At 42.0% G+C, this 23,713-nt stretch overlaps 1 protein-coding gene across 6 annotated transcripts in view; it reads right to left on the reverse strand.

Annotated features, from left to right (window-relative positions):
• LOC140739522 (serine/threonine-protein phosphatase 2A 55 kDa regulatory subunit B beta isoform) overlaps window positions 1-23,713 on the reverse strand; it is an 846,310-nt gene that overhangs the window by 271,108 nt on the left and 551,489 nt on the right. For all 6 annotated transcript variants that reach the window (XM_073067905.1, XM_073067904.1, XM_073067910.1 and 3 more), the window contains one exon: window positions 2,433-2,530. In XM_073067905.1, the coding sequence (XP_072924006.1) occupies window positions 2,433-2,530 (98 nt within the window). The remainder of the gene's footprint in view (window positions 1-2,432; window positions 2,531-23,713) is intronic.

Raw genomic sequence — 23,713 nt, forward strand, 5'->3', positions numbered from 1 at the left:
ATGGAGGGTTATGGGCTGAGTGCAGGTCAGTGGGACTAGGTGAGAGTAAGCATTCGGCACGGACTAGAAGGGCCGAGTTGGCCTGTTTCCGTGCTGTAATTGTGATATGGTTATAGATGGACATTCCTGGCATCGCTACATGCTCCCAAAGGTACAACAAGTTTGTCGGGCAGATCAGCAAACACACCTCCAAAGGGTTCATCTCTGGAAGGGTTTGATTTATCCCGACTGAAACATATCACCAAAACCAGCACAGCTGCAAGCAACATTGCAACAAGAACACTACAGCTTGCAACCATGAAGAAAGGTTGAACACCAGTGCAAGCTCGGTATTCCAACCTTTGGCTCAAATCCTACAAGTAAACATCTTCAAGAGGGATATATTACATACAGCCAGATAAAAGTAACCAATGCCTATAGGTCGGCTGACAACTGATTCCAGGCTAGCTTTCACCGATTGATTGCTATTCCTAACATCTCCAGTGTTCTTCATTATTATTAAGTTGCTGTGCTCTGGATGCATTGATATTTTTGGCAGCATAGTTTTACTGAATAAAGGTTTATTTTGTGTTCCAGCTTAGTTCTACCTCCTGGCGCAGACTTTTTTTAAAGTAAAGTCTTCACCTGTCTCCCTTTTTACAGTTTAACATATTTCTGCATTTTCACTTTCCAGCTCCAATGTAAGACCTTAAACTTGAATATTAACCCTGCTTCTTTCTCCAGTGATGCTGCCTGACCTGCTGAGTGTTTCCAGAATTTCAGTACCTTCAGTCTTTTTGTTCCAATCTCAAATGGACTAACTGTTTTCAGGACAGAAATGACTAAAGGAAGAAAACTAAAGTGGAAAATGGTAGATGGCTGGTACATCTCAGAGCATTCCTTTGTATCTCGGCAACAAAACTAGTGAATAAAACAGAGGCATTAGAAGCTGAAATCTGGAGTTAAATCAAACTCCTATCTTCTAACACCCATCCCCCTTACTTGGTTCCATATTCCACCTTCCCTTCCTATTAACTTCCACCACCTGCAATGCTCTGTTGAATCCACCTATCACTTGCCCCTCAGGTCCCTTTTAAATACATCCCCCTCACCCTAAACCTATGGCCCATGACCTATGCCCCCTATCCTGGGGAAAGGACTGGAACTGTTCACCTTATCTATGCCTCTCATAATTTTAAACGATTCCATAAGGTCCCATTCCCATATATCCCAGGAAATAAAGACCGAGCCTGGCCAATCTCTCCCTATAACTTTGGCCTTCTAGCCCAGGCAGCATCTTTGTGAATCTTTTCTGAACCTTCATCTTTGTGAACCTTTTTCCAGTTTAACCATGTATTTCCTGCAATGAGGTTAGGGCATTTTATTCACCAATTTTGCTGCTGAGATACAAAGAAATGCTCTGAGATTTACCAGCCATCCCACCATTTTTACCTTCAGTCCTGCCGAAGGGTCTTGGCCCAAACATTAACTGTGCTTTTTTCTATAGATGCTGCCTGACCTGCTAAGTTCCTCCAGCATTTTGTCTGTGTTGCTTGGATTTCCAGCACTACAGATTTTCTCTTGTTTGGAATTTTTACCTTCATCCCTTGATTTTACATTCAGTTTTCTTCCTTTAGTACTCCAAGTGTGGTCTCACCAACAACTTACACAATTGCAACATAATATGCTCCACTGGCAGTGGTGGTGGAGGCAAATACGATAGGGTCTTTTAAGAGACTCCTGGATGGATACATGGAGCTTAGAAAAATAGAGGGCTATGGGAAGCCTAGGTAGTTCTAAGGTAAAGACATGTTTGGCACAACTTTGTGGGTCGAAGGGCCTGTATTGTGCTGTAGGTTTTCTATGTTTCTATGTAACATCTATACTCAATGCCCTGTGCGAAAATGAAAGCAGAGATTCTTGTGCCCATTATCACTGAACCCACTTAGCTGAATATCAATGTAAGCTCAATTCATAAGGATTTTGTTTTAGAGGAACCATCATACTATTTGCAAGACATGATAGCATACCATGGCATAAGTTGGGGATTTAGTCCAAGTGGCTAACTCTTCATGCTCCACTTGCCCCAATATTCCCCAATATTCTGCACTTACAATATTGGTCTACATTTTGAGATCAAGTCCCTGATCCAGGTGATCATGCTTAGTTCCACTTGCTTTGTATGAATACTTAGATAAATTACATACTTGTACTATGAAAGAAAAGACATGTTCAGTTTAATAGTTGTAACAGATCTGTCACCATTAAAAGGATATTAAAATGCAGCCTCATGAAAGCCTGAGGGAAAAAAGTTAGCTCATTAGATATAGGAATACATTTTGCAAATCACTCCTAGGGAAGCTTTAAAGTTCAATAACAACGTGGCTTGGAAACCAGCAGGATTCTACCTAATAGGAACAAAACAGACATGCTGGGTTTTCAGAATAACTCACCTCCTGCTCCCTCTGAAATATTACAACTCGACCCCCCTTGTCCCCTGTCGCTAGCAGTTCTCCTGTGCTGTTGAATTCTACCGTTGAAATAATGTCAGCTGTAAAACAAAAGCAGAGACAAAATGAAAGTTAAGGAATTTATTTGCAGTTAACAAGTTGTCTAGCCTCATTTCCCCATTGCAACTACAGCAGGCAGTTCAAATTTAGCTTATTTCATTAATGGTCCATGCAAAGCCTTTGCATTGTTAGTTCTTTATTTCTACCAGAAGAACTACAGAATTCAGGGCAGCTGCTCATCAGTATCTTCTCAAGAGCAACTCCAGATCCCAAAATATGAATAAATAAAAAAAACCTTCTGAGCATCCGATAATTCAACAGGACACTCAAAGGCAGATATGTATTAAGAGAAAGGGTACAAAAAAAGGAGAAGAGATCACAAACCAGTGGCCTTAAAGATTCCCATGTCAAGCCCTTTTTGGCTTGAAAATTTTGGGCTAATGGCCTTGTGATTTTCATTAATGGAGAATCTCATTGATGATATCCTGTGTCTTTGTGAGTGGGTCAAATATTATTAATGAAGACATTGTTAATTTTCATTGTGAATCCCCACCATTACTTCTGCAATTTGTCTCCACTCCTTATCAAACATGCAATTTTCAAATTAAGAATACTGATATAGGAATATGAATATTACAATGGAACCAGTATGGGTGAATTGCCATTTCACTTGGCATCTCTGGATAGTGGGATTGGAAGAGGTAAAAGGGCTGCTGTTGCATGCAAAGGTGCCATGAGGGCGGGCATGTGTGTTGGTTGAGATGAAAGGGAAACTGGAGATTGGTCAAAGGAGTAGACTTTTCAGAGTGCTCAGATGGGAAGTTATACTTGGTGGCATTACAATAAAGGTAGTAAAATTACAGGCATTGACTGATGATGTGGAGAGCAGAGGGGGAAAGATGAGGACAAGCAGTCCATATCCTTGCTGTGGATGGGATGGTGAAGATCTGAGATCAGAAGTGTGGGGAATGGAATACAGTTGACAGCCCTGTTGAGTTTAGGGAAGCCACGGTTAGGGGATAAGAAAGCCATCTCATAGGCTCCAGTATATATTTATCAGAGCATATAAATTTAGAGATGTACTGTTGAAAGTATTCTGACTGGAGCATCATTGTATGACAATAGGAATGGCAATTAAAATGCACAGGAAAATAAGAAGCTACAGAGAGTAGTGGACTCAGCCCAATCATCCTTTCCTGCTATTGGAAATATCGACATCAAGTGCTGCCTCATGAAAGCAAAATCTATCATCAAAAATCCCCACCATCTGAGCCATGCCATCTTCCCACAGCTACCATCGGCAGGAAGTACAGATGCCTTAAGTCCCACACCATGATGTTCAAGAACATCTACTCCCTTTCCACTATTTGGCTTTTGAACCATATGGTACAACCCCAATCATAATGCAATGCTCCAACCACTTTGAATCTTTGCACTTAAAATGGACTTAACTCAAGTTTCGGATAACAAGCCTTCTGTTCATATCAAAGCATAATAAGAGTGAGAGGGCTACAAATTGTATAATGACTGAACTATTATTACAGATAGGACAGTCCATAATAATACAGGATAAACAAACAAGAACAACTTACTTAATGGATATAGCCATTCCAAACACACACAACATACAGAAATCAGTAAATGAAAAACACCAGAAATATGCTGATTTAAAAGGAAATTGAAAGACTATGGAACATAAACAGGGTATACATTGTCTCAATAGTAGTATCTACGACTTATGTCATCCCAAAGTCACTGCACAATTCATTAAACAATTAGGCCAACATAGCATTATTTATGTAAGTCTCCAGAAAGCCACAATATTAAACACAATTATAAATTGACTTTAATACAAAAAGTCTGCAGATTCTGAAAATCCAAAGCAACACACACAAAATTCTGGAGGAACTCAGCAGGTCAGGCAGCATCTATGGAAATGAATGAACAGTCAATGTTTTGGGCCAAGACTCTTCGTCAGTACTGGAAAGCAAGGGTGAAGACAATAGAGTAAAAAGGTAGGAGGAGGGTAAAATGATAACTAGAATGTGATACACGAGGAAATCTGCAGATGCTGGAAATTCAAGCAATACACACAAAATGCTGGTGGAACGCAGCAGGCCAGGCAGCATCTATAGGAAGAAGTACAGACGACGTTTCGGGTCAAGACCCTTCATCAGGACTAACGGAAAATAAGAGATAGTAAGAGATTTGAAAGTGGGAGGGGAAGGGAAGACCCGAAATGATAGGAGAAGACAGGAGGGGGAGGGATGAAGCTAAGAGCTGGAAAATTGATTGTCAAAAGGGATACACAGCTGGAGAAGGAGCAGTATCATAGGACGGAAGGCCTTGGAAGAAAGAAAGGGGGAGGGGAGCACCAGAGGAAGATGGAGAACAGGCAAGGAGTTATTCTGAGAGGGAAAGAGAGAAAAAGATAAAATTAAAATTAAAAAATAGGGGATGGGGCAAGAAGGGGAGGAGGGGCATTAATGGAAGTTAGAGAAATCAAAGTTCATGCCATCAGGTTGGAGGTTGAATAGAAGTGTATAGGGTCTGGAGATCCATAGTGAAAATGAAGCAGTCAAAGCCAGGAAATTGAGTTACTGAAGAGACTGAGAGTTATTGAGGAGATGGAGAGCATGAGAAGTGTTGCAGATGTAGGTGGGAAGGGTGTACAAAAAAGCTGGATGAACTCAGCAGGTCGGACAGCATCTGTTGAAAGAAGCAGTCAACGTTTTGGGTCGAGACCCTTCATCAGGACTAAAGAAGGAGGGGGCAGGTGCCCTATAAAGAAGGTGGGGGGAGGGGAAAGGTGAAAAACCAATCAGAGGAAAGATCAAGGGGTGGGGAAGGGGAAGCAGGGAGGGGATAGGCAGGAGAGGTGAAGAAGGAATGTAAGGGGAAAGCACTATGGATAGTAGAAGAAGGCAGAGTCATGAGAGGTGATAGGCAGCTAGAAGAGGAGACAGAGTGACGGTGGGATGGGGGAAGGGAGAGGGAGGGAATTACCGGAGAATTCGATGTTCATACCAAGGGGCTAGAGACTACCCAGACGGTATATGTGATGTTGTTCCTCCAACCAAAGTTTGGCCTCATCATGGCAGTAAAGGAGGCCATGTATGGACATACCCGAATGGGAATGTGAAGGAGAGTTGAAGTGAGTGGCAACCGGGAGATCCTGTCTGTTGTGCCTGTTGAAGGTGGCGGAAGTTGTGGAGGATAATATGCTGGATCCGGAGGCTGGTGGGGTGATAGATGAGGACAAGGGGGACATGGTCCCTGTTGTGGTGATGGGGTGAGGGCCGAAGTGCGGGAAATGGAGGAGATGTGGGTGAGGGCATCATTGATGACGCCAGAAGGGAAACCACAATTCTTAAAGAAAGAGGACATTTGGGATGTCCTGGAACGGAAAGCCTCATCCCTGGAGCAGATGCGGCAGAGACAGAGGAACTGGGAATAGGGAATAGAATTTTTGCATTTGGCAGGGTGGGAAGAGGTATAATCAAGGTAGTTATGGGAGTCAGTGGGTTTATAGAAGATGCCAGTGGACAGTCTATCTCCAGAGATGGAGACCGAGAGATTGAAAAAGGGGAGAGAAGTGTCTGAGATGAACCAAGTGAATTTGAGGGCTGGGTGAAAGTTAGAGGCAAAGTCTTTCTTGGTCTCCATCTCTGGAGATTGACTCCCTCTGCATCTTCCACCACCTTCAACAGGACCCCACCACTAAGGACATCTTTCCCTCTCTACCCCTCTCTGCTTTTCGCAGGGATCGTTCCCTCCACGACTGCCTGGTCCACACATCCCTCCCCACAGATCTCCCACCTGGCACTTATCCCTGCAAGCGTAAATGCTACACCTGTCCCTACTCCTCCTCTCTCACCACCATGCAGGGCCCCAAACAGTCCTTCCAGGTGAGGCAACACTTCACTTGCGAGTCTGTTGGGGTAATCTATTGCATCCAGTGCTCCTGGTGCGGCCTCCTCTACATCAGCGAGACCCGACGCAGATTGGGGGACCGCTTCATCGAGCACCTACGCTCCATCCGCCACAACAGACAGGATCTCCCGGTTGCCACTCACTTCAACTTTCCTTCACATTCCCATTTGGATATGTCCATACATGGCCTCCTCTACTGCCATGATGAGGCCAAACTTCGGCTGAATGAACAACATCTCATATACCGTCTGGGTAGTCTCCAGCCCCTTGATATGAACATCGAATTCTCCAACTTCCAGTAATTCCCTCCCTCTCCCTTCCCCCATCCCACCTTCACTCTGTCTCCTCTTCTAGCTGCCTATCACCTCTCATGACTCTGTCTTCTTCTACTACCCATAGTGCTTTCCCCTTAGATTCCTTCTTCACCTCTCCTGCCTATCCCCTCCCTGCTTCCCCTCCCCCACCCCTTGATCTTTCCACCGAGTGATTTAGGTGCTCGACGAAGTGGTCCTCCAATCTGCGTCGGGTCTCGCCGATGTAGAGGAGGCCACACCGGGAGCACCAGATGCAATAGATTGGTTTTCCACCCTCCCCCCACCTTCTTTATAGGGCCCCTTCCCCCTCCTTCTTTAGTCCTGATGAAGGGTCTCGACCTGAAACGTTGACTGCTTCTTTCAATGGATGCTGCCCGACCTGCTGAGTTCATCCAGCTTTTTTGTATGGTTTGATTTGACCACAGCATCTGCAGTGTACTTTGTGTTTACTGAATCAAGGGTGATGGAATCGAGTGAGGACTCGAGTTCAGAGTGGCAGAAGCAGGCAGAGACATTGGGCCTACCTGGATAATCAGGTTTGTGGATCTTGGGTAGGAGGTAGAAGTGAGCTGTGCTGGATAAGAGAACTATGAGCTTGGTAGCAGTGGATGGGAATTCTCCAGAGTTGAAGGGGAAGTAATTACCAGGTTAGAGAAATTAATGTTCATGCCATCAGGTTGGAGGCTCCCCAGATGAATATGAGGTGCTGTTCCCTCTATGAGAATATGAGAGTCTGGCCTCATCATGGCAGTAGAGACAGCCGTAGGCATCCTCCTCCTCCTCTACGTTGTTGAGAACCAGTGCATATTGGGGGACTGTTTTGACGACCACCTTCACCCCAAAGGCAAGATCTCACGGTGGCTTCCCATTTCAATTTGACATCCCATCCCATTCTGACATGTCTGCATGGATCTCTGACGTAAGCGTTAACTATTTATTCTCCTCCTGAGATGCAATCTGATTTGCTGAATTTCTCCATCATTTTCTGGGTGTTGTACAAGATTTCCAGTGTCTTCAGAATTTTGTGTGTTTTCATAATGTGCTGGTTTCCAGCTTTTCTCAGTTCTGACGAAAGGTCAAACTTAAATATTAATTTGGTCTCCATACAAGACACCTGATCTTCCAATTTTTGAGATTACATAGAAACATAGAAAACCTACAGCACAATACAGGCCCTTCAGCGCACAATATTGTGCTGAATATGTACTTAAAAAGTACCTAAGGTTACCTATAGCCCTCTATTTTTCTAAGCTCCATGTACCTATCCAGGAGTCTCTTAAAAGACCCTATTGTATCCACCTCCACCACCGTTGCTGGCAGCCCATTCCACGCACTCACCGCTCTCTGCATAAAAAACTTACTCCTGACATCTCCTCTGTAGCTACTTCTAAGCATCTTAAAACTGTGCCCTCTCATGTTAGCCATTTCAGCCCTGGGAAAAAGCCTCTGACTATCCACACAATCAATGCCTCTCATCATCTTATACACCTCTATCAGAATCAGAATCAGGTTTATTATCACCGGCATGTGACGTGAAATTTGTTAACTTAACAGCAGCAGTTCAATGCAATACATAATCTAGCAGAGAGAAAAAAAAGATATAATAAACAAGTAAAGCAATTATGTATATTGAATAGATTACTTAAAAAATGTGCAAAAACAGAAATACCGTATATTAAAAAAGTGAGGTAGTGTCCAAAGCTTCAAAGACCATTTAAGAATCAAATGGCAGAGGGGAAGAAGCTTTCCTGAATCACTGAGTGTGTGCCTTCAGGCTTCTGTCTCTCCTACCTGATGGTAACAGTGAGAAAAGGGCATGTCCTGGGTGCTGGAGGTCCTTAATGATGTATGCTGCCTTTCTGAGACAGCACTTCCTAAAGATGTCCTGGAAACTTTGTAGGCTAGTACCCAAGATGGAGCTGACTAGATTTACAACCTTCTGCAGCTTCTTTTGGTCCTGTGCAGTAGCCCTTCCATACCAGACAGTGATGCAACCTGTCAGAATGCTCTCCAAAGTGCAAATACAAGAAGTTTTTGAGCATACTTGTTGACATACCAAATCTCTTCAAACTCCTAATAAAGTATAGTTGCTGTCTTGCCTTCTTTATGACTACATCAATATGTCGGGACCAGGTTAGATCCTCAGAGATCTTGACACCCAGGAACTTGAAGCTGCTCACTCTCTCCACTTCTGATCCTTCTATGAGGATTGGTGTGTGTTTCTTTGTCTTACCCTTCCTGAAGTCCACAATCAGCTCTTTCGTCTTACTGACGTTGAGTGCCAGGTTGTTGCTGCGGCACCACTCCATGAGTTGATATATCTCACTCCTGTATGCCCTCTCGTCACCACCTGAGATTCTACCTCTAATTACATAATTTAAAGGTTCTTGATTAGTAAAGGCTCAAAGGTCATGTGGACAGGACAGGAGAATGGGGTTGAGAGGGATAATAAATCTGCCATGATTGATTGGTGGAATAGATTCAATGAGCCAAACGGCCTAATTCTGCTCATATGTCTTATTGTCTAATTGAAGATAACAAAGGACGTGGAGTTAAAAATGTGCTAGAGTTAGCTGAAATTGTGAGAACATTTAGAATAAAGATGCTGAAATGCTGATTATCTAAATCTGTTGAACTCAATATCCAGAACCAAAGGGAAAAGTGACAAGTTACTGCCACTTCAATAACGAGCATTTTTATTCCAAATTCCTTTGGTAATTTCCATAAATAGTTTACTTTGCAAACTTCTATATCCTTGCATCAGTCTGCATTACCAACTGCTTTGTATCTCCTCTCCTTATCACTACATTCTCCCATTCTTCAGTCACCCCAAATAAAGCCTAAGTGCTGAAATTACTCAGGTTAGGAATAGAGCGTGGAGAGAGAAATAGTTAACGTTTCTGTTCTCACTGAACGTCATTCACTTCGTATTGAATTCCCTCCACAACCAACCTATTCTCTCTCACATGTTGAGTAACTCCCTCTAGTCACATTCTGCCTCCCCCACCACTCTTCTATCACCCACCTATTACAGGAGACAATTAACCAAGGGTGATGATGATGGTGCTGTGACTCTGCCACAGGATATGGATATGGATAAGTGGATGAAAAGAGAGCTTGGAAAATGTGATATCATGCACTTCAGTAAGAGGAATCAAAAGTCAGATTATTATCACAATGGAGAGACTGAAAATAAATATAGAGAAATTTGCATGAATCTCAAAAAGTCAGCAGGCAAAATCAGCAGCTAATTAAGGCAACAGATACGGTGCTCTTTGTTGCAAATAAGTTTAAGTTTAGAAACAGAGGCAACTGGTAACAGTTGTACAGAGTGCTGGTGAGGTCACTTTTTGATTACTCTGCACATTTCTGGTTCCCTTATTTAGGAAGGACTATAGTTGCATTACAGAATCACCAGGCTAATTCTTGGGGTGAGAATTCTATCAGGGAAGGGAAAGAGGCTGGGCCTCCAACCAAAATTTTGCGAGCAGTGGTCACTATTTGTTTAATGCTATTAGTTTTTTGTTCTGCACTGCCCAATCAGTGGAAATAGTTTCCCTATCTACTCCAACAACTGGAATAATTGCAAACAATATCTAACCTTTAATCTCGGATTGCGCTATGTGCCTCTGCTGCATACTGAACATAGTTCTTTGTATTGCACAAGATACATGTCCCAGTAGTGATTTACCTTCTGCTCTTGGCCTGCCCTAGCTTGCCCATCCATTCAATGGAGATGAGAATGATCGTATTGGAGGTGCACTGCAATTCCCAGAGAAGCCTGCTGGAAGGAGCATTGTAATAAAACGAGTTCTGAGCAATTCTCCATTGTTACAAGAGGGGAATTGATTTGGAGGGATTCCAGGGATCGTGAAACAGATAGCAGTTATATTATGCAAACCTTTACATCCTCATCAATGAAAATCTGGAAAATCAGTCTAAACCAAAATATTGACTGCTGTTCTCATCTTCTGTTACCTGTAAACATCCAATCCTATACTCTGATGAAATTAAGATTCCTTTTTATTCCCAGTCATTCTAATGTTTTCATTTCAACCTACAACTTCAGAAGTCCAAGCTTAGATTAAACCATCCCCAAGAGTTCATTTCACTGATCCTACAGCACAAAGTCCTTCACTCTGATTTCATACTTCTAAAGTAGAGCACCACAAACTGTTGTGGCTCCCATTTACTTTCTGGCAATCTTACCCGTACAGCTGAACTGAAAGGCTACAACATATGTACCGAAATACATTCTGTACCCAAGAGAATGGAGCATCTAAATTATTGCTGCAACTCAGTCACCAGGAAAACATCACAACAAGCACGACCAGTTCACTTACTACAGAGGTATGTGTGGGAGTTTGTTTCTTCTGAATATTAATAAGGATGTATATGCTTATAATTAATCTCAGCTCTTGCCATCTGGGCAGTTCACAGCCCATCAAGTTGATGTGCTACCAAAGAAACATTTTTATTCGCATGGGAAGATACCTATTGCTGGATTTCAGTGTCGCTCCAGAGCTGACCAAATCTGGAAAGTTGTTCTTAGACTTTACATCACAAACTAGTTTGTCCACAGAAATTAAGGGAAAATAACCAATCGTTAGTCCCTAGTGAACACAAGATGTGATAGATATAGATATATATATATCTATAGAGTAAGGACATCTTCCATTGTGCACTACACCATTCTCACTTGGCTAATTGGGGAAAATTCGCATCTCTGTATCACTGTGCCATCCGACCCACCAACCACCATTGTCTACATCATTAGAAAAGCAATGGAACACCTACACAAAATAGCCTGTCTACTGGTGCATGAAGGTGTGGAGAATTTTACCAAAACCAGTCAACTTAGCCAAGGTAAGATCATGACAAGATGTAGGGCAAATGGAACAGTAAATGCACCTGACATTGAGATAGGATGCAACCATGCCCAATGCCGGCAATCTCAGTTGCCATCATTGCTGCAAGACAAAACATCTCTGGTGCAGCTACCTCAAAAAAGAGATAATCGTGAGAAACCTGGGGTTTCCAATGCAATGTATTCATCAGTTTAATCACTGCTGTCAATTACCATAAAGGTATAGTCTAGTTACTTGTTAACTAAGCAGCCTTTGGCAGACAGCACAAACAGAAACTAGGAAACAGGAGCAGGAGAAGGTGTTGGGGTCTGGAGCCTGTTCTGCCATTTACTGTGATTGTCTATTTCAATGCCATGTATCTATTCTTTGCCCATACCCTTCATGCCTTTTATGTTCAGAAATGTACATTCTTAAATATTTAGCAATATTGTACATCATATGTCACCATGGTCCTTTTAAATAGTGAATTGCAAAGGTTCACACTCTCAGAGTGAAGATATTCCTTCTCATCTCTATCTACAACATGATGAGGGGCCCTAGGAGGCCAAGAAATAAGGGGCATAGGTTTAAGGTGAGAGAGAAAAGATTTAGAGGGGACATGAGATGCTACTTTTGTTTTACACAGAGGGCAATGGGTTTATGGAATGAGCTGCAAGAGCAAGTGGTTGAGGCAGGTACAATAACAACTTTAAAGATAGTTGGCAGGCCAGGTACATGGACAGGAAAGGTTTAAAAAGATATGGGATAAGTGCTGTGACCATGAACCAGTTGGCCAAAGGGCCAGTTTCCAAGCTGTATGACTGCTCAGAGCCTGCAGGGTCTTGACATCTTACTCACCAACTTGAGAGGTATTGTTGTCTAGGTGCTTTGGAGCAGGTAGACAACAGCAAACACACATCAGGCTGCTGTTTATCAATTACAGCTCGATGTTCAATACCATAATCCTCTCAGTAATAATCACCAAACTTCTAAATGTGGGCCTCTGTACCTCCTCTGCAAATGGATCCTGCACTTCCTCCTTGGGAGACCACAGCCAGTGCAGATCGGTAATAACATCTCCTCCTCACTGACAATCAACAAAGGTACACCACAAAGATGCTGCATACCCACTGCTCTACTCAGGACTGTGTGGCTATCCCCAGCTCAAACGTTTATATAAATTCACAGATGACATTACTAATGTTGATAAAATCTAGGTGGTGACGAGGAAGCATATAGAAATGAGAAAAATCAGCTGGTTGAGTGGTGTTGCAACAACAACCTTGACAAAGGAATTGATTTAGAAAAGGGAAGTCAGGAGAACACATACCATTCCTCATTGAGGGGTCAGCGAAGGAAAGGGTGACCTGCTTCAAGTTCCTGGCTGTCAACGGGTTGGAGAATTTGTCCTGGGCTGAACACATTGATGTAATTATGAAGAAGGCATACCATCTTCGTTAGAAATTTGAGATTTGTTATGTCACCAAAGACTCCAGCAAATTCCTACAGTTCAACATGGGCATAAGACTCCCTACCATCAAAGACATCTTCAAGAGGCAATGCCTCAAGAAGGCACCTTCCATCTTGAAGGAACTCCACCATCTGGTACATGGCTTTTTCCTCATTACATTCCTCATTACATCTCCTCATTGGAGATGCAGAAGCCTGAATCTTGTTAAGTAGCCTTACACGGCACCTTGTCAAAGACCTTCAGTACACAATATCCACTGATTCTCCTTTGTCAATCCTTCTTATTTCTTCAAAGTATTCCAACTGATTCCCTCAAGGAAACCTTGCTGACTTTGGCCTATTTTATCATGTGCCTCCTCTAAGTACCCTGACACTTCATGCTTAATAACCAACTCCAACATTTTCCCAACCACTGAGGTCAGACTAACTGGCCTATAATTTCCTTTCTTCTGCCTTCCTCACTTCTTGAAGAATGGAATGATATTTGAAATATTCCTGTCCTCCATAACCATGCCAGAATCTAGTGATTCATGAAAAATCATTATTAATTCCTCCACAATCTCTGCAGCTGCCTCTTTCAGAACCCTGTAGTGTGGTCCATCTGGTCCAGGTGACTTTTCTACCTTCAGACCTTTCAGCTTTCCAAGCACCTTCTCCTGAGTAATAGCAATTGGACTCACTTCTGCCCCCTGACAGCCTCAAATTGCCGGCATACTACTAGTGTCTTCCACAGTGACGGCTGATAGAAAATACTTATTTAGTTCCTCCACTATTTCCTTCTCCCCTATTCTAACCTCTCCAGTGTTATTTTCCAGTGGTGGGTCAAATTGGATCACGCCCACACTGGTCTGCTATATTCACCTCATCCAGTCATGGTGGCTGAATGACCACACTCCCTGCACCTGAGAGGCTTCCCATGATGCAGTGCAGACACCATGCATTGATCAGCATGGAGGGGGTAGTAAGAAAACAAACAATAGTTTTTTTCCCATTGGGTTGGGGGCCCAGTTCAAGGAATGGAAATGTCCTGGAGTTCTTGGGTATTAAGCCTGGGGGGCCAGATGTGTTGCACCCTCATCCTTTCCCAGTATGTTCTTGGTCCACTGCTGAGATTGATAGTAAGTCCCAAGGGAGTTGAGTTTGTAGGCAACAGTTGGTAACAGAATAAAATGGGAATGGTCTTTGTTTGTGTTGTAAGGAGGACATCACTCTCTCCAAGTCAGAAAACCAGACACAACCTCCTTTTTCCATTTCCTAATCCTCCCTCATCCATGGCAAGATCAGTTTTATCTGGGAATCACTCAAGGATTCAGAAGACTGGAGATCCAGTAGACTGTCTCTGGTTTCCTGATGAGGCTGCCTTAGGAGGAAGGATGGAAATAGGTATGATCATTCCCAACTCTCTGAATTCAATGTCCAATGTTACAGATCTTTGAAAAGAATTGTGAAAATGGCAGTGTCCTGCCATTCTGACACCTAAACCAGACTCTGGTGTGCATAACCAAGATCGTTCCTTGAAGCTCATCTCTGGTTGCAAGGATGAGCCAATGACTAGTTAGACAACAGGGAAAATTAACATGGTCCTTAACCCAAGTCTTAAATCAAAGCATTCTTCTGGGACATAAGGGTATGCTGGTATAACATGTTACTATTTATACCTTTTGGTGAGCTGTGACTATCATGGGGATTCCCACACTCTGGCCATTCTACAGGAACACAGCCATCCTGTATCCATAGGGGAAAGACAATTTTCAGATGCAGAATGCTTCATACACTATAGGGCTACTGGCAAAAATGGCCTGATGTGCCTCTAATCAAATTAGAAGTTATTTTGTCTGTAACTGTGAATTTTTCCTCCACATTCTCTTGCCGTGACCTCTGCTCTTACGCCCCCAACATTCTGCCTGCTCTTACAATGTTACTGTACATCCCTATGAATGCACACCCAGGCATCTTTGGCTTCCCTTTGGTTACTTCACACAGATGTAATTGAGAATGTCCCACCAGTTCATAAGAGTTCTCTTAAACCTCTACTGATGTGCTACAGAAAGTATCCTAGGTTACAACTCAACCTGGTATGGCAACTGTTCTGCTCCAGACTGATGAAACCCACTGTCCAGTGGTTAAAGGCCTCCACACCACTGACGATATCTTCAAAAGGTGGTAACTCAAAAAAAGAGGCATCTATCATTAAGGACTCTTCCTCCAGGCCAAGCCCTCTTTTCATGCTATCATCAAGGAGGAGGTTTGGGAACATTAAAACATATACTCTACATTTTAGGAACAGCTTCTTCCCCTCTGCCATCAGATTTCTGAAGAGACTATATATATATATATCTATATATATATATATATATTTCTTGTTGCAACTTATTTGGTTCCTTAAGGTTGCCATAGCAAGAGGAGGTAGTGGGGATAAGCTCCCACTACCAATTAAATTCTCCCAATGGCTTGTGTGTTAAATAGCCTCTGACAAGCAGATCCTGGCCACCATATGCGCCTTAGCTACTAAGCCCAGCAGGACCATTTCTACTTACAGAAGAAGGGGTAAAGGCAAGTTACTGGCACTTTAAAACCAGTCACTTTGGGCAGATTGGGCTTGTCAGCTGCGTTGGCAGCTCATCCTGTAGGAGGAAAACTGATCTCAAACCTCCACTACCTTGCAGCTATACCTACTCATGGGGAAGGCTTCAGGAGTAAACTCCGAGGAAAAATCCAGAGCTGGAGTCCCTAAGGCAATCCTACAATGAGTTCAATGCTGACTGGCAAATCCAGTGACCACTGGTGCCAAACTGTATCAGTCTTTGCCATTTCTTTGGATTCATCAGCTGCATGGACAACAGCTTGCTCTCCATATCGTAATGCCCTGGTTTGCGAATCACGTATACAACTAGGACATAATATTCATGGTTGACCCTGACCAACCGATGGCCTTCTCGAAGTTAGTTTATTTTTACGTAATGCACTGCACTGCTGCCACAAAACAACAAATTTCATGAAATTTGTCAATGATAATAAACTGGATTCGGAGTCTGTCCACCACAAGCTTTTCGCTTTTTTCCAGTCCACCTTCATGGTGCTTTCCTTCAAGAGGCTAAATGTTTTTGTTAAGGATGCCTGCTATCCAGTCCACTCTCTTTTCTCTCTTCTACCTACTGTTAAGCAAACAGGCTTAACGACAACTTCAGGCTCCTGAACCAGTCATATCTTTCACACCTCTTTACTGATAGTGCTGCCACATTCTCATACTCTTAATTTTGCCTCTGTTATTAATTCCATTCTTGTCACTTTAGCATTTCTTTTTGCACTGCTACAGATTGTACAAATATACTTTACACCATTCAGTTATTTTGTACTCATCTTTGTTGTTGTTATTAACATGTATGCTGTTCACTCTGTGAGCTTCATGTCAGCAAGGAATTTCATTGCAACCTGGTGTAAATGGCTATAAGCTAATCTGAACCTGTTACTTCTGGAACCCTCATACAAAGACGTCCACACATACACTGATGTCAAGCAGACATCCCTCAGTCCCATCTTCTTGCATAACCTACTCCTGCATGAGCTTCCATCTCCATCAGCCTTTCATTGGGGAGGTCAGTTTCACCAGCTCCATTCCTTACCCTGCTCACTAGACTGTTGATAACCTTCACATCTTAGTCCTACTAAATACTTACACATTCCCATTTCTGACTCATTGTGCTGGGTGCTGACAGCTTCCTTCATGTTCATGTTTCCTTCAGGCTCCTTGAGTCCAATGCCTCCCATCCTTCAGTTTGCCCAGATTTCAGTTTATTCAAGACAATGACGATCTTGTCCTTCTCCCCTCTTGTACTTAGTGGTTTACCAAAAATTCACATCCTCGGGTTTAAATCTCTTTCTCTCTTCACATCTCAGTACATTTGACAATAATAAACCAATTTATCTACCTTTGTCCTAAGTTCCTTGTAAATTTCTTCCAACCTTCATTATGATGGAGCCTTAACTCAAGGATGTCATCAAAAAACTACAAAGTGCTCACAGGAAGTCAACCTCAATTGCATTTGCCTGTGGCTGCAATTTTGTGAAATGAGGAACTGCTGCGGCATGTTCTTGCAGAAACATGGCTCCAGAACAATATTCACAAACCATTATTCCACAAGCCATGACACTCAGGGACTTGGGCTATATTATTATTATATATATTTTTGTAACTGTGGCTTTCTGTTATCATAAGTAAGTGCTATATGTGATGTATGCTGTGTTTGCCTGTTGGTACTATGTTTTACCTTGGCCCCACAGGAACGCTGTTTTGTTTGGCTGCCTTCCAGTTTGACTGATTAAACGACAATTAAATTTGAACTGGAACTCATTTCGCCCCTAAGCATTAGAGATGCACTAGGGTACAAAATTAAAACTCCCCCCCCCCCCATATCCAATCAGACCATTACTTCAGCAGAACAAAGGCAATCCAAACACAATCCTATCTGATAAGAGCCATTGTAAAGGCCAATACCAACCAATGTCATGCAAGTATCACACGATCTTTTCCAGACTGTACTGGACCATCACTCACTAGACACGAATGCTGCATCACAACAGGCACCAGACTCAAACACAGCACAGAGTCATGTCCTTTGAGCTTGGATTGGGCAAACAAACCACTGAAAAAGCGAGCAAATATTCCCAACTCTCCACTGTTTGCATTCTTATGTTTCCTCTAAAAGCACCTTCTGGCTTTATTGCAAGATTTCCTTATTTAGAAGTACACACACATTAATTTTCAGAAGTTAGCACTGAATCTGCTCTAATCGTTTCAAACTCATGCATTCAAGATTATAATAATTCTGCTTAAATACTCATTTACCTTCTACTCTCCCTTCACTAATTGCCTTCAATCCACTTCCTGTGGTTAGGTTTGCCCTATTTACACTGTGAAAACTGATCAAAATCACAAAAAGCTTAAAAATTTGACAGGTTTTTTATGAATTTTATTTTGAGCATAAAATGCAACATCTTAAATGAAAAGTAATAACCAACATATTTATCAACTAAAACATAATGATAGTGTCAAGGAGCATTAATTCTGCACTGACATAGGAGTGGGAGCATGCTAAATGAGATAAGAAGAAAACATATAGATCTGGAAGAAGCAGCTTAATTTTCAGTCTGCATTGAGCCAGCAGAATTTAGCCGGTAGCACTAGGTAATCATATTTAGACTCTGCTTTGTTGGGATAAGCTGCGAACTGATCTGCCTTTATTGCACTGCAGCTTGTATACAATTGCTGAGATGCCTGGAAGGAAGAACAGAATGTGAATAGGCGACTTTATAACACCAATGCCTAATTGGCAGTTGGGGCTCTTGTCTCACAGATACAGGGACTTGGCTGTGATCTGACTTCCTGTGCTGTTTGTGTGGAGTTTGCATATTCTACCTGTGTTTTCCCTGAGTGCTTCAGTTTCATCCCAAAGACAGGTTAAATTGCCCCTGCTATTTGTGGTGGGAGGAGTTGATACGTATGTGATAGAGAGTAGGTTACAGGAAAATACAGAGTTATGGGATGGCTCTGTGAGCTATCATAGAGTCGATTTGCCATCAAAATGTGAGTTGGGGATGTGGAGAGAATAAAGTGAGTGGGGTAATGTTTGTGTCAAAATGGAATCAGTGACCAGGCAGAAGACAGCAACGGATATTTCCCAGACCTACAGCAGCCACGAAGGAAAAGTAGTTTGCAGGCTGTTTTGTTTAAAACAAAATGATGCAAAAACAAACTACTGCTTTGTTCTCCAGTGGCAATCACTGAAACAAACGTTATAACTCTTAAGTTATAAAGCAGGCATTCCTCCATTTCAGCAACTATGGGGTTTCGAGGAACTGCTGTCATAAGGAAAGAAGACCCTCATCACTCACTGCCTCTTCCTCCGCCCCATTGCTGTCTTGCTCCTACCTACATGTAGACTTCAATGTCAAAGAAACGATGTCAGGCTCAGTGCACTTGACAAACACCTCTCCCCCCAGTGCAAATGCAACATGTTCCAATTTGCTTTATAAATGTTGCAATTGCCAATACTGAGTGTCATGAGAACAATTACAGCCACTTTGTATATGGATTGCAACATGCACTCAACACATTCTCTTAATCTTTCAACAACTCATTAGCTTTGGAATTAATGACAAACAAGAGGAGAGCAGTCTGGAAGCAGACAGCAAAGACAAAGGATTTGCAATCTTACATGGAAGCAGCCTTACAACCCATTGGAAGAGCTTTAGAAGATGGGTGAGGGTGGTGATTGTGGAGGGGGCTTCTCTCACTTGCCATCAGCAGTTGTTCTTTTGAAGGGAATTAAAACCTCCCTTACAGAGCAAGAATTATCACACTTTGTAGGTGAAAGTAATTGGAGCTCTTGACAGATTTATCGGAGATTTGAATTAAGATAACATCTGTTTCTGGAAGTTGGATATTATCATTAGCAAACTGGCTGCAACCAAGGGCTTCAAATTCAGAGGGACGTGAAATAATCAGCCTCCATCAAATGACTTTTCTGTGTGACACTCGTTTAATTGTTGCAATCTGAAAACTGGCAAAATGGATTTAAGATGCAAATCAATCAACACCCTCATTTTCCAGACCATAGACTCAGTTTATTGCAGTTAGGCACCTTTAGCTGTTCCCCAGCATCTTCCCAAAACTAAATATTCATGGTTTGATATATCAGTATTTAATAGATCAGTAATATTGTTAATCTATTGCTTGATTAAGCATTTTTGTTGTTTATACAATTCATTATGGCTTAGTGAATCAGAATCAGATTTATTATCACTGGCATGTGACATGAAATTTGTTAACTTAAAATGAAGTAGACATGTTATACTAGGCTCTCGTGTTTTTCTTTTGATTTTGAGTACAAAACATAACAATAGCAACAAGGAAGTTTTAAAATGAACCCAAGGCAACTACCTACCTGTTGAAGTGCAGCATGGATTTTCTTCGCAAAGGAAGAGGGATTTTAGAGTTTTAAAAAAGGCAGAAAATGGACAAAATTCATGGATAAACAGTGATGATAAATTTTAAAAAAGAAGAAATAGATGGCTATATTAAAAAGATTGATGTGCAACAGGTAACTGGATGATGTAACTGAACAAATTGACCAGTATTTTGAAACAAATTGAATAGCTGATGAGCAACGAGTGTAGTTTTGCTGAGTGCAATTTGGTGCAAAGGCTTAGAGTTTAACAGTTGAAATCAATGGAAACAGCAGCCAGAGATGCAGTCAGGAATGGAAGTGAGCATGAACAAAATTGCAGCGTCTAAATAGAAACCTGCCTGACCAAACAAATTACGAACCATTACGGCAGGGGCTCATATACCAGACCAATGCGGATTTAAATATACAAAGAGCATGTCAGTGGACAAAAATAAATGGACTGCAGAGGGAAGAGAAAAAGATAAAAAGTCAAGTTGCAATTTCAAAAACAACTCTAATTTGCATGCCATTGATGAAAAATCTGATAATGATGAGAGTGACACAGGACTGGGGAGCTTTGAAATTTATAATGTGAAAACTAGCAATAGACAACCAATATAGCTTACACCAGAAGTGAACGACAAATTAATTAAAATTGTATTGGACACTGACTCAGCTGTTTCAGTCATTTCACAAAATGAATTTAAACGGCATTCAAAAGATAATGAAGATATCCAACTCAGAAATTATACTGGAGAAAACTCCTCTGGGAATGGCATCCATAGCAACAAAATCTAACAACCAACAAGTCATAATAGGCTTACGTATGGTACAAATGGGCTGGCTGGTGATGTAGCGGTATCAGCACTGGACTTCAAGGTAGATGGTCCCGAGTTTAAACCTAGCCAGGTCCCAACATGGGCAGCAGCAGTATTTGCATGGAAGAAAGGCCTGGCAATTTACTTCTGTATCTTGCCATGAAAACCCTATGGTCCCTATCGCCCATGAGGTCACAAAGAGTCGGACTCCACTAAATGACTGAATAATAACAAATGGTAAAAACAGGAGGGCCAGCATTGTGGGACCATGATTGGCTGAGACAACTACAAACTGACTGGAGATCCATTCACCATTTGCTTGCCATTTCCCCTGTAAGATAATCATCTGAAAGTAAATTAAGAAAGGTACTGGGTGATGCCATAGCTGTGCTTACGGATAGCAAAGGAAAACACAAATATATCAAGGGTTAAATAGACTTAAATGAAATGCCACACCAACGTTTTACAAAGCCCTTCTGGTTCCTTACATCATTTGTGACAAAGTAGCCACATGGAGGCTGAAGGAATTCTTTCCAAGGTTTAGTGGAGCCCATAGGCAACAACAGTGGTTCCAGAATTCAAGGAGGATAGCTCTAGCAGGTGACAATTTTAAAGTCACCATCAACTCAGCACTGAAAGTAGATCAATAGCCTCTGCCCAGGATAGAGGATATCTTTGCAAACTTTTACGAAGGGAAACAATTCTGCAAAGTGGATTTAGCAGAGGCCTATCTACAGATGGAAATGGAAAAAGAGCCCTAAGTGGTTCTCACCACAAAAACTCACGAAGAGTTTTATCACCATAATATGCTTATTTTTGGGATAGCATCTGTACCTGCACTGTGGCAGAAATCTATGGACCAGTTACGGTAAGGCTGCCAGGTGTCACCTGAATAACATTATTGTTTTTGGTGAGGATGGCAAGGATCATCTCGAAAATCTCAAGACATTGTCAAAAAAATTAGAAGTTTAATGGCTCAGATCATGATACAAGAAGTATTAATTCTTTAAAACAAGCATTACTTACTGACACCAGTGACACACAAGGATTACACAATTGTACTGAGTAAATTCAAGCATTGGTGGATGCCCCAAGGCCAAAGGACAAGTCACAATTGTGGTCCTTTTAAGGATTTGTCAATTACTATAACAGATTCTTGCTAAACCTGGCTCCACTCCTTAAACTCATTATGGCAGATTGGGAAGAAATAGTAATGGACAAAGCAATGTGAGGTGGCTTCCAAAATGATGAAAGAAATGGTGTTGTCAGATACATTATAATCCACATTGTCCAGTGAAGCTTGCCTGTGACACCTTGTCTTATGGTATAGGTGTAGACATGTCACATGTTATGAACAATGGAAGAGAACTACCAGTGCCGGGATGAACTTGCTTTTGACATGGGTTGCCCTATGTGGGGATTGAGAATTGTTATACAATCCAAGCTCAGAACTAAAGTGTCGAAGGAGTTAAATCCCAGTCATCTAGATGTGGTCAAACTGAAAGTGTTGGCTCAAAGCATTGTCTGGTGTCCTGGGATAGATCAGCACTGTTCAGGATGCCAACACACCTAGAAGATGCCAGGGACAGTGCCTCTCCATCCCCAGGAATGGCCTGCAGAAGATTGCCGTGGATTTTGCCAGACATTCATGGGCACAAATTTCTTGGTAGTAGTGGATGCAGCTATAAAGTGGCCAGAAGTACACCCAACAGCTTCCACTACAGCCTTGCACACCACTGATGTGTTGAGAACCCTCTTCCCAAGGTCTGGGTTCCAGAACATAGTCAATGACAATGGACCACAATTTGCAGTGGAACAGTTTCAGTCATTCCTGAAAATGAATGAAATAAGACAGATCACATCTGCACTGTATCACCCAGCTACGAATGATTTGGCAAAAAAGTTTGTCCAGAGCCCAAAGAACAAACTGCAAACAAGGTTAGCGGAACACACTACACTGACACTCAATCAGAAGCTTACCAACTTCCTCCTTGCATATCACAATACAGCACACTCCCATACCCAACAACTCACTAACTATGCTATTCCTGGGTCGCCCCTTGCATTCACATTTGGATGTCCTCAAACATAGTCTCAGAAGGAGTATACAGGACAAACAGCTGAGACAAATTGAGGGCTCCTCAAACAAGGTGGTTTGAAATTTCACTCCTGGCAAACAGTCCTGGTGAAGGACTAAGGACAGAACTGGACCACTCTTCAACACAGTGGAGGTTGTGTCTGATGTCATCTGGAGACAATACATTGATCAGTTGAAGAGAGCAGAGTCAATTGTTTGAGAAGAAGTGTCTAGAGCATCAGAACCACTTCCACAAATCTTACCTGCCAAGCAGAGTGACAAGATATCCCACAGGAGTAAGATATTAAATCTTTAGGTCTGAAGGGGGCAACTTAAAATTTACTGTACTGTGGATGTCTATATAGTATACTGTGTATACTAGCACATACAGGAGTATATTGAATAGAGATCAATATGTTACATATTTGAGTGGAAATACATTCTATGTTGTGTTGGTGTTTATAGCTAAGCAGTAAGGAGTGTCTTGTTTTTAATATTTCAGTAATTCTGTAAATATATTGTTTGCTTAAGCTGCTCATGTAACTCATTGTGGGTTATATGTATGAAGTGTGAGAATAGCCTGTGTCATTACGCCAACATGTCTTTAGTGTACACCTCACTAAAGTAACATGAAGTAGACACATTATCATGTGTTCTTCTTTCAATGAGATTTTGGAGTACAGGTTACTCAATGCTGGCCTGCATGAGAATGAAAATAGAAATTCAAGTTACATGTTGCTTATGAATATTGACAGGCAGTGCAAACCACACTGACCAAAAGGGAGGAAGTGGACTTAAAAGCAATCTTCTTAAGAGAT

The sequence above is a fragment of the Hemitrygon akajei genome, chromosome 15, assembly GCF_048418815.1.
Source record: "Hemitrygon akajei chromosome 15, sHemAka1.3, whole genome shotgun sequence".
Lineage (NCBI taxonomy): Eukaryota > Metazoa > Chordata > Chondrichthyes > Myliobatiformes > Dasyatidae > Hemitrygon > Hemitrygon akajei.